The sequence below is a fragment of the Macrobrachium nipponense genome, chromosome 4 (assembly GCF_015104395.2).
Source record: "Macrobrachium nipponense isolate FS-2020 chromosome 4, ASM1510439v2, whole genome shotgun sequence".
NCBI lineage: Eukaryota > Metazoa > Arthropoda > Malacostraca > Decapoda > Palaemonidae > Macrobrachium > Macrobrachium nipponense.
The window spans coordinates 127,619,366-127,632,149 of NC_061100.1; the positions used below are offsets into that span (position 1 = coordinate 127,619,366).

At 37.8% G+C, this 12,784-nt stretch overlaps 1 protein-coding gene across 1 annotated transcript in view; it reads left to right on the plus strand.

Annotated features, from left to right (window-relative positions):
• LOC135211164 (ran-binding protein 3-like) overlaps positions 1–12,784 on the plus strand; it is a 246,408-nt gene that overhangs the window by 28,113 nt on the left and 205,511 nt on the right. The window contains exon 2 of the mRNA XM_064244352.1: positions 6,157–6,194. Within this exon, the coding sequence (XP_064100422.1) occupies positions 6,157–6,194 (38 nt within the window). The remainder of the gene's footprint in view (positions 1–6,156; positions 6,195–12,784) is intronic.

Here is a 12,784-nt window from a genome sequence, read left to right on the forward strand (position 1 = left end):
AACTGGTAAACTGTTCTGCAATGACAGTTGAGTATAGCAATTATTTACAATAGGTACGAAAGTCAACGATAGTCGGGACGTCATAATACAGAAACTTAGAAAGACGTTTCTAAAATTCAGAAAAATAATTACTTAAATTTGAGTCAGAGTCGAGTTACTTTTTCAATAACGAATATTTTCAAATTAATCATCATAAATATGTAAAATATTGATGTTTTACTACTTATTTAAAAATTAGCTAAGAGCACGCTTCTCGTCATCTTCTACCCAAACAGCTGTTTACGCCTGGCTTGTTGTTGGTGAGAAATCGTGTTTCGATTGTTGTGATAAAAGTGCTCCAGCGTCTGTGGGTACAAGTGGTGTGCGGAGTTATCACAGGAAATGGAAAGTTTGTTGACACAAGCGACTCCGTAAACATCGAGATGGCGTCAATCTTCGAAACATTTTTAGTTGTAAGTAAAAATTTCTAAAGCGTTTTGGTGAGATTTCCACTGCCGTGGGCGCCATTTTCAGTACCCTCTGTTTAAATCTTAAAATTTGGCCTTAATTTCTAACTTTGGAGAAAATACTTACTTCGAAAGGAGAGTAGAGGTCTTTAGCTCCGTTTCTCACCAACAACAAGTCGCGACTGATGACCATCTCGGGTGTCAGGACGCGTTATAATGTACTTTTTCGGAGGGTGGCTTGCATTGATTGTAGGTGGCCTGCTTGGCCTGCTGTGATGTTCTACCCTACTTACCTGGCAGATATATACGATTGATGGCCCGCCCAGCCTCCCCTCAGGAGACAGGTGGAAGAAAATAACCTGACAAGAAACCGGTTCTGGTTCTTACACCCGCCTCCCAGCGGCGGGTAAGGTAGATCACCTGACCTACCTGTAGCGTGTGCCGCGAGTTTTGAATTTTCTGTCGTGACGTCAGAGACCTAAGCTAAGTACGTATATATCTGCCAGGTAAGTATGTACAAAACTTTATTGTATACTAACAATATCATTTTAACATAAGTATACTATTTTCTTTGGGTTATTTGAAATGAGTTTGGGGATAGCTCTTTTCAAATTAAGCACAAACCCTCGTGTTAGGATCAGGTGATCGGGATCGGTGTTGTGCTCCTTAATTATGCCAGTAGGCATAGGTGTGTTGTCATGTAAGTGGATAAGACCCCATTGACAAATGCCCACTAGATTCTGTCAAGTAAGTGGATAAGACCCCATTGACAGATCTACAAGAACTCTTAGCCATAGGTCACATTCTCGCTGAGGCTTTTGAGACGAAGCAGACTACTAGCAATAGCTAGGAAGTCGACCCTTCGTCGAAACACATAGGAACCAAGGTTTTATTTATTTATTACCTACAACGTATGTTGTTTACCTGTCTAATCAGTAAATAGCGGTCTCTTGCCCTCCACCGAGGGGTGCCGATCTGCTAAGTATATATCTGACAGGTAAGTTGAATGTATGAAAATGATATTGTTATGATACTAAAGTTTCATACATACTTACCTGGCAGATATATACGATTATGGCCCACCCAGCCTCCCCGCAGGAGACAGGTGTAAGAGAAAATCTGTCCTTAGAAGGTAATAGTTCCTATTCCTGCCACCCAGCGGCAGGCCGGTAGATCACCTGACCTACCTACCTGTAGCGTGTGCCGCGAAATTCGAATTTCTATCGGGGACGACGGAGTCTATAGCTAAGTATATATCTGCCAGGTAAGTCTGTATGAAACTTTATTGTATCATAACAATATCATTTTATCACACTTTTTGCAATTCAGGCGTGTGTTTTTCTTACAGACACATAGCACTTACCTTGAGAGCATTGCTCAAGGAAGTGATTTATCTTACGTATTGTACGGGCTACTTTATGCCTGAAATCCTTATGGGTTACGCAAGAGCCAGGATTCACGTGCTAGTAGAACTATAGCTAGTTATAATGGAAAGATTCAGTAGTTCTGAGAATATATTCTACCACCATTTCTTTGATCTCAGCCTTGGCCTGTAGGTTGACAACATTTTGTCATATATATCTTCCCCAAACTATCCTTTATCATACGTGCTTATTAGATAATGTTGCTACACGTCCTTTTTCCTTTATTCTTCACCCATCTATTAATTTTCTGAATGGTTCTGACTCCATAGTATGTAGTTATTGGCAACTGCAACAGTATTGTTATCATTCCAGCTGGCACATCTGATCTGTAGTCAAAAGAACCTCTTCTCTTTTTCTCAATTTCCTTTTTTGGTAAAAGGGGCCATTTTCCAGTACGGGCCCTCTTTCCTGTGCACATCATCCACATCTTATAACCAAATCTAACAGGTTTATTTTGTATGAGCTGCTTAGCACTGTGATGGCCATGATAAGGGATCACTGATTCATCAATACTCAGAAATTCATGAAAATTGCCATGTTTTTGACATTTCTCTCAGAGCATATCAAGCAGGGGTGAAATCTTTGCCAATTTTTATTTTGCCACCTTATTGTTATCTGCACCATGAAAATACTTCTTGGTGGATTTGAACTTTTCCCTGTTCATAACGTTATGAAATAGAGCATACAAATTCGCTTGTACTGTCAGATGACTAATGATCTCATCTGGGAAGAACAGCTTATATATCTCAAACATCCCTTTTACGCCATCTTCCATTTTCTCTGAAGTTTTTGACCTCTTCTTCTTCATTTTCAATTAACTTCAAGCTCTCCACTAACCACATCAAGCAAGCCTTCTCTATCAAGGACATCATCTTCATTTTCTTCATCACTATCAGCAGGCTGGTCACCAGTAGGAGGAGGTAGAATGATATCATCAAGATATCAATATCTTCAGTGGAATTTGATTGAGTTACTATTTCACCAGCAACACATAGGAATCGATAGGGCATTCGATCAAAACAGCTCGGGTATAATTTATGAACCTCAAGTTTTTCCACTAAGAAGTATGGTGTACCATAATTGCGTATGAAGTGCAGAGTTAGTCCTAAAGAAAATTGTGATCCGAATAAAAAAATAGATATAACAGCATAACAAACGATGATGATGACAGTGACGACAACATCAACAACAATAAAACAACAACCACAGCAACCACAACAACACAATGATGATGATGGTGGTGGTGGTGGTTGTAAAAAACATGATGATGATGATACAACACCCATATAACAAAAAATGATGACATAATGTGATGACGACGACAACAAAAATAATAATAATGATGATGATGAAAATAATAGTGATGATGATGATGAATAATGATTTTGATAATGATATGAATAAAAAATGATAAAACTTCACCTGTAAAAGTTTTTACCATCCATGGATAGTAGACCTAGGATATCGAGTAAATAGGGTGTCCAGCATACCCAAGTGTCCAACGTTCCCATTTTGGGAACAACTTGCAAAAATATTTACAGTGATGATATTATAAAAAAAAATCATAATAGATATAATTTATTATGGAAGAAGAAGTATTTAAGGTATATATGACATAAATAAAATAATAAAATATGATTTTTTACTTATTGAAATAAAATGTTTATTTCGGGTCACTAATTTTCAAAAAGTCTTAGAAAACACAAGTAAAAAAATGGAAAATGTTCATATTTTTTTGTTGTATCTTATATAATGATTAATTATGTGTCAAAAATTATAGTTAATGTGATCAAACCATTATATTTGAAAATGCGAAGCTAGGAATATAAAGGAAAATCATGTTCCCAAAATGGGAATGTTGAACTATAAACAGTTAAAAGGACACGGCACCTTAGGCCAGGCTGTCGTAGACTTTTTGTTAGCACGGGGCATACGAAGAAATAGGTGTCGAAGAATGCAATCTCTTTGGATACGGGAAGCCATCAGACAGGCATACATGACTCTTGATGATTCCGCCAAATCTGTGTAGGCTAGAGCACATGACGTTAGGGGTATTGGTCCCTCTCTGGCTTTCAAGAAGAATTTGGCTGTACAGGAGTGCTGAGTGCTGGTACTTGGTTATGCCAGTCCATGTTCACCTCCTTCTATCTAAAGGATGTTGCCCATAGATCTATGGACACATTTTCCCAGGGTCCTTTGGTGGCTGCCCAACAGATTTTATAACTCATTGCCCTTAACAGGGTACATTTGTATTTTACCTAAGATGATTGTGTGGATGAGAGAATGAGTGAGTTGGTCGGTCTCTTTCTCTTATACCTTTCCTTCTTCCTTCGGGCGTGTTAAGGAATAGACACATCATTCGCTGGACTGGTCTGATACAGGTGAGTAAGGTAGTCATACTGATAGTTTGGTCGCTTGATATGCAAATAACCAACCCTCTATTAGGTAGCATGTACTCCGCTCCTTGGCAAGGGGGAGTAGGGAGTGGTAAGAAACCCTGGTGTACTGGTTTGTTATTGGACAGTCAAAGTTTCTCTTTAGTTCCCTATACAATGATTCGTCCCATATATCATTGTACGTTGCTCAATGACTAAATAGTTGGATATCAATGTATCTAGCTTCTCATGGGCATCAGTCCCTCTCGGGTAGATATTTCTTCTGGAGGTGGACTGGTTGGGAGGCCCCCAGCTGTTTAGGATATCTGTACCTCCCTCCAAGTATAAGTCTATCCTATTGTTAAGACCGAAGGTTTATTCGCGTATGAACAAATGACAAATTTTCTAAGACATTTGTATTTTTCATAGCTACAAACCTGAGGTCTTACCATTGTACTGGCCACCTCTAGCTGCCCCCCTGTCTTACTAAAGACTGAACGCAGTAGCGTGGGTGTGTGGTCCTTGACCACTTTTCACCCGATATACGTGCGCGTTGCCAGATCTCACAAGATTCCTTGCTTTTCATCTGCGATTAAACCGGATCCAGCTAGGCGCTAGAAATTATCCTATTGTTAAGACCTCAGGTTTGTAACTCTGAAAAATACAAATTGTCTTAGGAAATTTGTCATTTTTGGCCTTTGTTCCAAAGTTGCCCACCTGGCTAGAAGCATCCCTTTCTGTTGTCATAGGTATTAATAGGGTATGAACTACTGTGCCTTTTCACAACAGTAAAGGATTTCCACCTTCGATAATCTTGAGCACACACCCTGTAGTACAACTGTGGCTTGACTGACAAGGCTTGGTCTGGATTATAAACCCTTGCTAGCTTCAAAACTGTTGCTGTACCCACTAACCTTTGGTCAACCAAGTTCATTAACCCAGTGTTTGTAGAAGCTCGGAGGTTTCCAATGCATTTTATGGCCACAATTGTATCCCATGTAAATAGCTACACAAAGGAAAGTACGATCGTGGGTTTGTGTTGAAGCTCGTGTTATTTTGTAGAAAGGAAGTAAATTTTTTCAAACACAAACCCATTACACTATGAGAGATTAGCCTTACTCCCAACTCCTTGAAGGTGTAGCTGGTTCATACTATGCTGAGAGTGACTGGTTTCACCATTAGAGATGTTGAGTGATCTAGATACATACAACACAGATAAGTAGAAAGAGAGACTTCTCATCTGAGGTTGTGTATGTATTGCAGAATACATTGACATATGGCAATGGGCTTGTTTATGGAAAAATAGATTTGATTAGGAAATTATATTGTGGACTTAAGTGTTATTGTTTTTATGTTTGTGTTAAGGTGCTTGGATAGGTGTTCTGATTCAGAAGTCTGATAGGTTCAAGCACATGATTAATCATATAGTATGAGGTACATAACTGCTATAAAATGTTAAAAGATGAAATGGCCAAAAGGCAAGTGAAACAATGGCATACAAGATCTTTTGCCATTAAGGCTTTCTCAGACTTGAAAATGCCTATAAAGTCAAAAGATCTTACACTCCATTCATTTACTTTCCTTGTAGCTGTGTTTTTTATGTTGATTGTGGTAGAATTTAAGGAAATGACTACGTATTGTGATTAAATTTAAATGCGTATAATTGAAAATTTCTATTAAATATTTTGTATACAACATTTATTTACTCAATATCAGTTTGTTTGCTTTTTTTAAAATCAAATATGCACTACTCATTTGTTCATGTTGCTTCCCTCGCACTTAGAACATTTATATTGTAATTCTTCAGTTATCAAGTAAATAATGTTGAAGTTCAATATAGAACTTGTACCATGATTCTTTTGTTTTTGTGTAAATTGTACATTTTAAGCTCATAATTCTATTTTATTACAGGGTCTAAGGAGTCAAAAATGGACCATCCAAAATCTAAAGTAAGTGCTTAGGATGTTGTCTGTAGATGTTCCATTTAGTTTGTGTGTGTAAATCTCTCTTAAAAAAATAACTATTTATGTGCCCTATGGAAATACAAACCATCACTTATTTATTATATAGGTATAACCTACAGAATTAACTGGAGATGGTTGTTGAACTGGGAAATAAGGTTGTTAACTAGTGGTTATGTAGTGTTAGTGGCGGAATACCCAACTAATACTTACTGTCACCAAGCACTTTTTTTCGACTATTGCCTTGTGAGGACATCTTTGTGCTCTCTTGATTGCCAGATTGCACTTGGGTTTTTTCTTAATTTCATGAGCTAGTGCCCTGTTTTGAAATTTGGAAGGAGAAGGGTGTTGTAAGTAGCCCCTCTGTTTTTCTGAAGAGGTTCCTCATTGTTTAGATTTTATTTTCCTTTCAAATTTAGAACTGTTGTTGTTGTAAGGGAGAATTTACTGCTATAGGAAAGTTTTCAGTAGAGGAAGTAGTCTTCAAGTATTTGCTCACCTCTTCCTCCTCAATACCAAAGACCTCCCTGCTTGTATGGGTACATGTCCTCTTAGGCAAGAGTTGGGTGGTCATACACCTACCTTTACAATATCAACTGCTTTATCTGCAGGTGTTGTAACTGCTAGGAGCTCAATGTTGTTTCCATTCAAGGTCTTCCTTCCCTTGGAAGCTTCCCTTTGGAATTGATCACTGAGCTTCCTCATAGGAGGAAAACAAGTCCTGGTTGCCTCCTTTATAGCAGATTGCTCTCCTAGTGTTTGCAACACCTCCACCCATGCTTCATGATGCATTTGCAATGCTTCTTCACCTTTGCCTCGCTAGACATGCGTGGTTTAGTCAGTGCTACCTCTGCCCTCTTGTTTTTGTGTATATGGTCATTGACTATGCATATAAAACGGGGATTTCCATGCGACAGACCTTTTACAGTATTTAGGGATGCTGTTAGGATCTGTTGTAAAAGGATCATGTTACACTCGTGTCTACTGTTGGTGTCACAGACCTAGGGTTGTGTTTCACAAGAGTAATTGACTTGCTATCTTGGCTGGACATGCCAGGCCTATGATATTCCCAAAGCTCCAGTACATGAGTGTCCAATTTCTGTGCCTGCAGTGCTTCACTTTGTGCATACAAACTTTTTGTTTGCACTAAGGTTGTCTGTGGTATGGCATTACAAGAGGGCTCCTGTGCATGTCTATGCATTGTAATTCTTTCATGACACTTGCCTTGTTAGGTTTGGTCTGTGGCAGATTTGCTGCCCCACACGCCATATGACTATTCCTAGCCGTAGTTTTTTATTTATTTATTTTTTGTTTTTTTGCTATGTAACCCTATATTTCATGTTATGTTAATGAATTTGTCATTGTAAAGGTAATGAGTTTTAATTTATCATGATATTTTGAAAAAATAAAAAAATCAAAGTATAAAGAATTAACATCACTAACAGACTTGAGCTGTTATGGAAAATTTTGAGCCAGTTCTTTTTTATTCGCCAACAATTGCTAAACAGATATAATATCTAATTGTTCTGTACACCTGGGAAATGCCAATAATTTGCATTCCGAATGTTATATTATTCATTACTATATACAGGCAGTCCCCGGGTTAAGACGGGTTCGGCTTACGATGTTCAGAGGTTAAGCGCTTTTCAATTATATTCATCAGAAATTATTTCCAGGGTTACCGACGCCTACAGTGCTGATCTGGCACAATAAATATGACACCAAAAATGCAAGTTAATAAATATTTTAAGGTCTTTTTTTTATGAAAAATGCAATATGAATGCAGTTTACATAGTTTAGAATACACCCAAAGCATTGAAAGTATGATGTTCCAGCTTACGACGATTTTCGGGTTACAACGCGTCTCAAGAATGTAACCCCCGTCGTAACCCGGGGAGTTCCTGTATATGTTAGGCATGACGCAATCTCTCTCTCCCCTAAAATAAGCAAACTACCTATATACTTGCATTTAAAAAGTTTCTGAAATTAGGTAAATTAGATATATTTCTTAGAATATTGGTATAACACAATAATTTTTTTTCTAATATATAATGTAATTCATTACTATACTATGTGTTAAGTATGACACAGCCCCCACCCCCAAATAAAAGTAAACAAACTTATTTGTGTGAGCAGCCAGGGAGAACTTACTTGTACAGTGGGTCCCCTGTGTTCACGTTCTCCGGATTCGTGGACTCTCACATTCGCATATTTCTCTCTGGACCATATCTACCCGTTATTCGCAGGAAATTTGCCTATTCGCGGGGGTTTTCTATGAGAAATATCCAGAAATTCCTGTTTTTTTTTTTTTTTTTTTTTTTTTTTTTTTTTTTTTATATATATATAAATGCACTTTTTGTGATAAAACTTTAAAAAGCCAGGTATAAAAATTTTCAGTGGGTTTTTCTTGAGTTTTAACTACCAAAATAGGCCGTCTTCAGCTTTTTCATAGGGGTTCTGGGGTTCCAACTATTCGCGGGGGTCTGGTACAAATCCTCCACGATTCGCAGGAGACCACGGTATTGTAAAATATTGTAAGTTGTGTCCATTTAAAATTTTGTCAAAAGAAAAACGAAATAAATGAATATACTTGTAATTGGTAATATTTTTGAAAATGCAAATGCATGACAGTGTTCATTATAAAATAATTATACCCAAAAATAAATATTACACACGAAAGCTGAAGAAAATTATGAAAACATACATAAATCTCAGAAAAATTCCATAAAATAATGCATTGTAAAATTCTTGAAAGTATATACCCCGTAGGGGGATAGTGCCATCAGTCTACCTCATGTGGCTCAATGTAGGCATTACTTAAGGTTACTTGCAGCATCCTTTTTGGCCTGTAGCTACTGCCCCCTTTCATTCCTTTTAATGTACCTCCATTCATATTCTATTCAATCTTACTGTCCACCCTCTTGTAACACTTGATTCATAGTGCAACTGCGAGGTTTTCCTTCCATTTACACCTTTCAAACCTTTTCATTGTCAATCATGGCTCCTTTGATGACAGCAACAAGAATAATACCTTAAGTTACTTCTCATGCCAAGGGGAAGCAAGACTCAAGCCAGGGGTTGGAAGGAATTGCAAGCTTTTGATGATAGCAACAAGGATCATATCCTAGGTTATTTGTCATGTTAAGGGGAAACAAGACTCATGCCAGGGGTTGGAAGTAATCGCCAGCTTTTCTCTACTTATCCAGCTTATTGTTGTCGAAAATTTTTCTGTCCTCCACTTCTTCATTTCTTCATTTTACTCCTTTAGAAAGAGGTAGAGGAAGGTTAGAAGACTTCTCTCAGGAACAGGTTGGTGTTGGGATCCTAGTTACTCTTGGCAAAAGTAATGTGGAGGAGATATTGGAGAAGAGAAAGTCGAGAATCCCGAGACACTCAGATCAACCATGCAATGCCTTACAGACACTGAGAGAGGGGTTGTAGATTCCTTTAGCAAAACTGTTTGGTATAGCTAAGACTTCAGGTTATGTGGATGGGTGGAAGGCTGCTCCTTCAGACCCAGACCAGTAGCCCAGTTTTCTTCAGCCCTTCTTCCCCTATGATGGCTAGGAAAGGAGAGAAGAGTAATAAGAAAGGGGTTAGGAGGGGTTGTTGTAAGTGGCGATCCCACTACACAGCTGCCGCATGTAGAGGGATACCTGTCTTGGTATCAGGCTGACCTCATCAGTGGAGGTAAGAGTGATGATGGAAAAGGCACTAGAAATTGTAAAGGATTTTTTCTGGGCTGTATTTACAAGTACCTCTTTTTAGTGGAGAGGGTGACTGGGGAGCTGAAGATTTGTCATCAACCACTTCCTGTTGAATGATTTTTGTTACAGACTAAATTTTAGATGTAAGTACCAATTTCAGCATTGTGTTATCTGGATGATTGGTTAGTTTTGGCATCCTTCAAGATGCTTTAGCTCCAAAATAAAGACCTCCTACTCTAATAGTAGCCATGAGGCAATGATCATAGTAAATTGGGAGAAATTGGATCTTTTACCCAAGTGGCAGATCAATTACGTACCTGCTTGTAGACTAGGCAGCAGTGTGGGTCTTTCCATTAACTTCTCCTCATTGGGAGACTGGGAAGTATTAGCGCTGATTTCTCTCCTGGTATGAACAACCAATTGAGCTTGGGAGGTTGTCCTCAGCCAACTGTTGCCTCAGCGAAGCTCATTTTGCATGGGCAGATCCACCTACGCTTAACTCTGCAATGACTGAAGCATAACTTTGCAGCCTGATGTGATCTCTCCTTCCAGCCTCTGCCATTAAGTTAAGAAAGAGGGAGGCCTATAGTCTCCCTAGCATACTAGGTCAAAAAGTGGCCCTTCAGTCACTTTAGACCGTTGACATATCTCCATTTCTTGTAGGCAATACATGGATTTTGGATACCCTTATCTTCACAAGACTTTGACCTGTTGTAATCCTCTTTGGCATTTCCTGGCTTTGTTTCTCTTGTAAACAATAGAGTTTAGAGCTAACTTCTTTTAGAAACCTTATGATCATAAATGAAGATATGTGAGCATAAATCAAGTGAAATTTAAATGTTAAATATTACCAGGTGACTTTCTCCCTTCTTGAAATGTAAATTCATAATTTTGGAGTGTTTTTTCACTTTGCTTTCAGTAATTCTCTCTCTCTCTCTCTCCTCTCCTCTCATCATCTCTCTCTCTCTCGTCCTCTAACTCTCCTCTCTCTCAATCTCTCTCTCTCTCTCTCTCTCTCTCTCTCTCTCTCTCTCTCTCTCTCTCTCTCTCTCTCTCTCTCTCTCTCTCTCTCTATTATTTTTAAAGCTTCATCTTGGGTCATTCCCTTGGAAGAATATTTTTAGACATTACTGTAAGTAACTTCCATCACCTTAGGGTAAATGCAGATGTGGCAGAACGTGAGGAAAGCGCTGTCACGTTGCCTTTGATTTATATTGTCGTTTTCTATTTCTAATATTATCATCATGAAACTGCCATTAACCCTTCGACTGCGTCAATATGCATTTGGAATTTACCCCCTGGGTCCGTAAAACTTCATAAAAAATGAAAATGCTCCAATTGACTTCATATACCTCTTGCTATAAGAACAGGACCTATATTTTCCATATCTGGCATTTTTTTTTCTTAAAATGTGATTAAAGGCCTGAAAAATACTTTTTTTTTTTTTTTTTTTTTAGAAAAAATGGTAAATAAAGAAAAAAAAGTTTGGAGTGCATTACACATAATTCTTGACCCAGCATTTTGTTTGGGGAGCTAAAATTAAAGAAGAGGCACGTGGATATATGCAAAAATTTCTTGATCAATAACTTCATACAAAAATACTTTGTCTTTGGTAAAATAGGTACCTTTTACATATCACTTTTTTGAGGTTTGTAGTGTTGAAAGAAAGAATGGAAAAGAACTTGCAATATAACTTTTATTTTATACAGTTCAATTTTTATTATATGAAAATAATAGAGAGAACCTTATATATATGATATAAAGACAGGAATGAAATTAAAAAGTATTTAGTGCATTGTATATGAAAAAATCTCTTCTCAAACAAAGTGGGTATTTTCATTTAAAAAACTTTTAAAATAAAACTTCAGCTAACCACTATTTTTGTATTGCTTTTTACATTCACAGGTCTTTTTGTACTGGCAAAATGCACAAAGGTGGTTTGTTAGGACAGGTTTCACAGTGATATGTCGTTTGTTTTCTTTTGCACTGCCCTTTTTTTTTCAAGTAGCAGTCAGTACTTCTTATACTGCAAACAATATAATCAGGCTTATGATTTTTGTTTACAAATTGAGTAATGAAATGCCTGCCTATGAGTCTGTTTGATAATGGTGATTCCAGTCTCCTCTTACCAATCAGTGGCTTTTTTGAATAACCTTCCAACAATCCATTTGCAAAACCATGTAAACTGGTACAAGATAAGAGTTACTGTTTGATCAGTGGTAACTAACCATTGATTAAACGGTAACTCTTATTCAAACTTTTCCAGTCTGAAAACTAAGCTCACCTACACAGCAAGCATAGGCTACATAGTTGTGTAAGTGATACAAAAACCAATAACACAATCATTATCTTAGATAAAAATGTAAAACTAGAGCAGAAAACCAAAAGTAATCTAACCTACACAACTGTGCATGTGAAGCAAAAGCAAGACAGGAAATGCAAGAAAAAATAATAATGACTGGTGTACCAAACAAAAACTTCTTTCAGTTTTCTTCTGAAAATTGAAAAAGAAACCCAAAAAATCACTTTGTAACTTGTTTACTTCTAAGTATTTACATTTAGTTTTACTACACACTCGAGTACTTTCAGGCCCTATCTGTGGCCCATTTTCAAGAGATGTTTGGGATGTTAGCCTGGGTCAAGGCCCAGCAGTCTTCTGGAACTTCTCCTTGTTGAGCTGTCATTCATGTGATGGCTTTTCTGGTTTCCTTGAGAGTTGCCAATCCCCTCTTGTCGCTCTGATATCCTGAGCTGATGGTCAATGGGATTAATCCTTGAGGTAAGGGTGTGGTCACCAAAAGTCTGTTGGGCAGGAAACCTAATCTCCAGGTCAGCAGGGTCAATCTTAGCTGCTTTTAATATCAAAGCTCG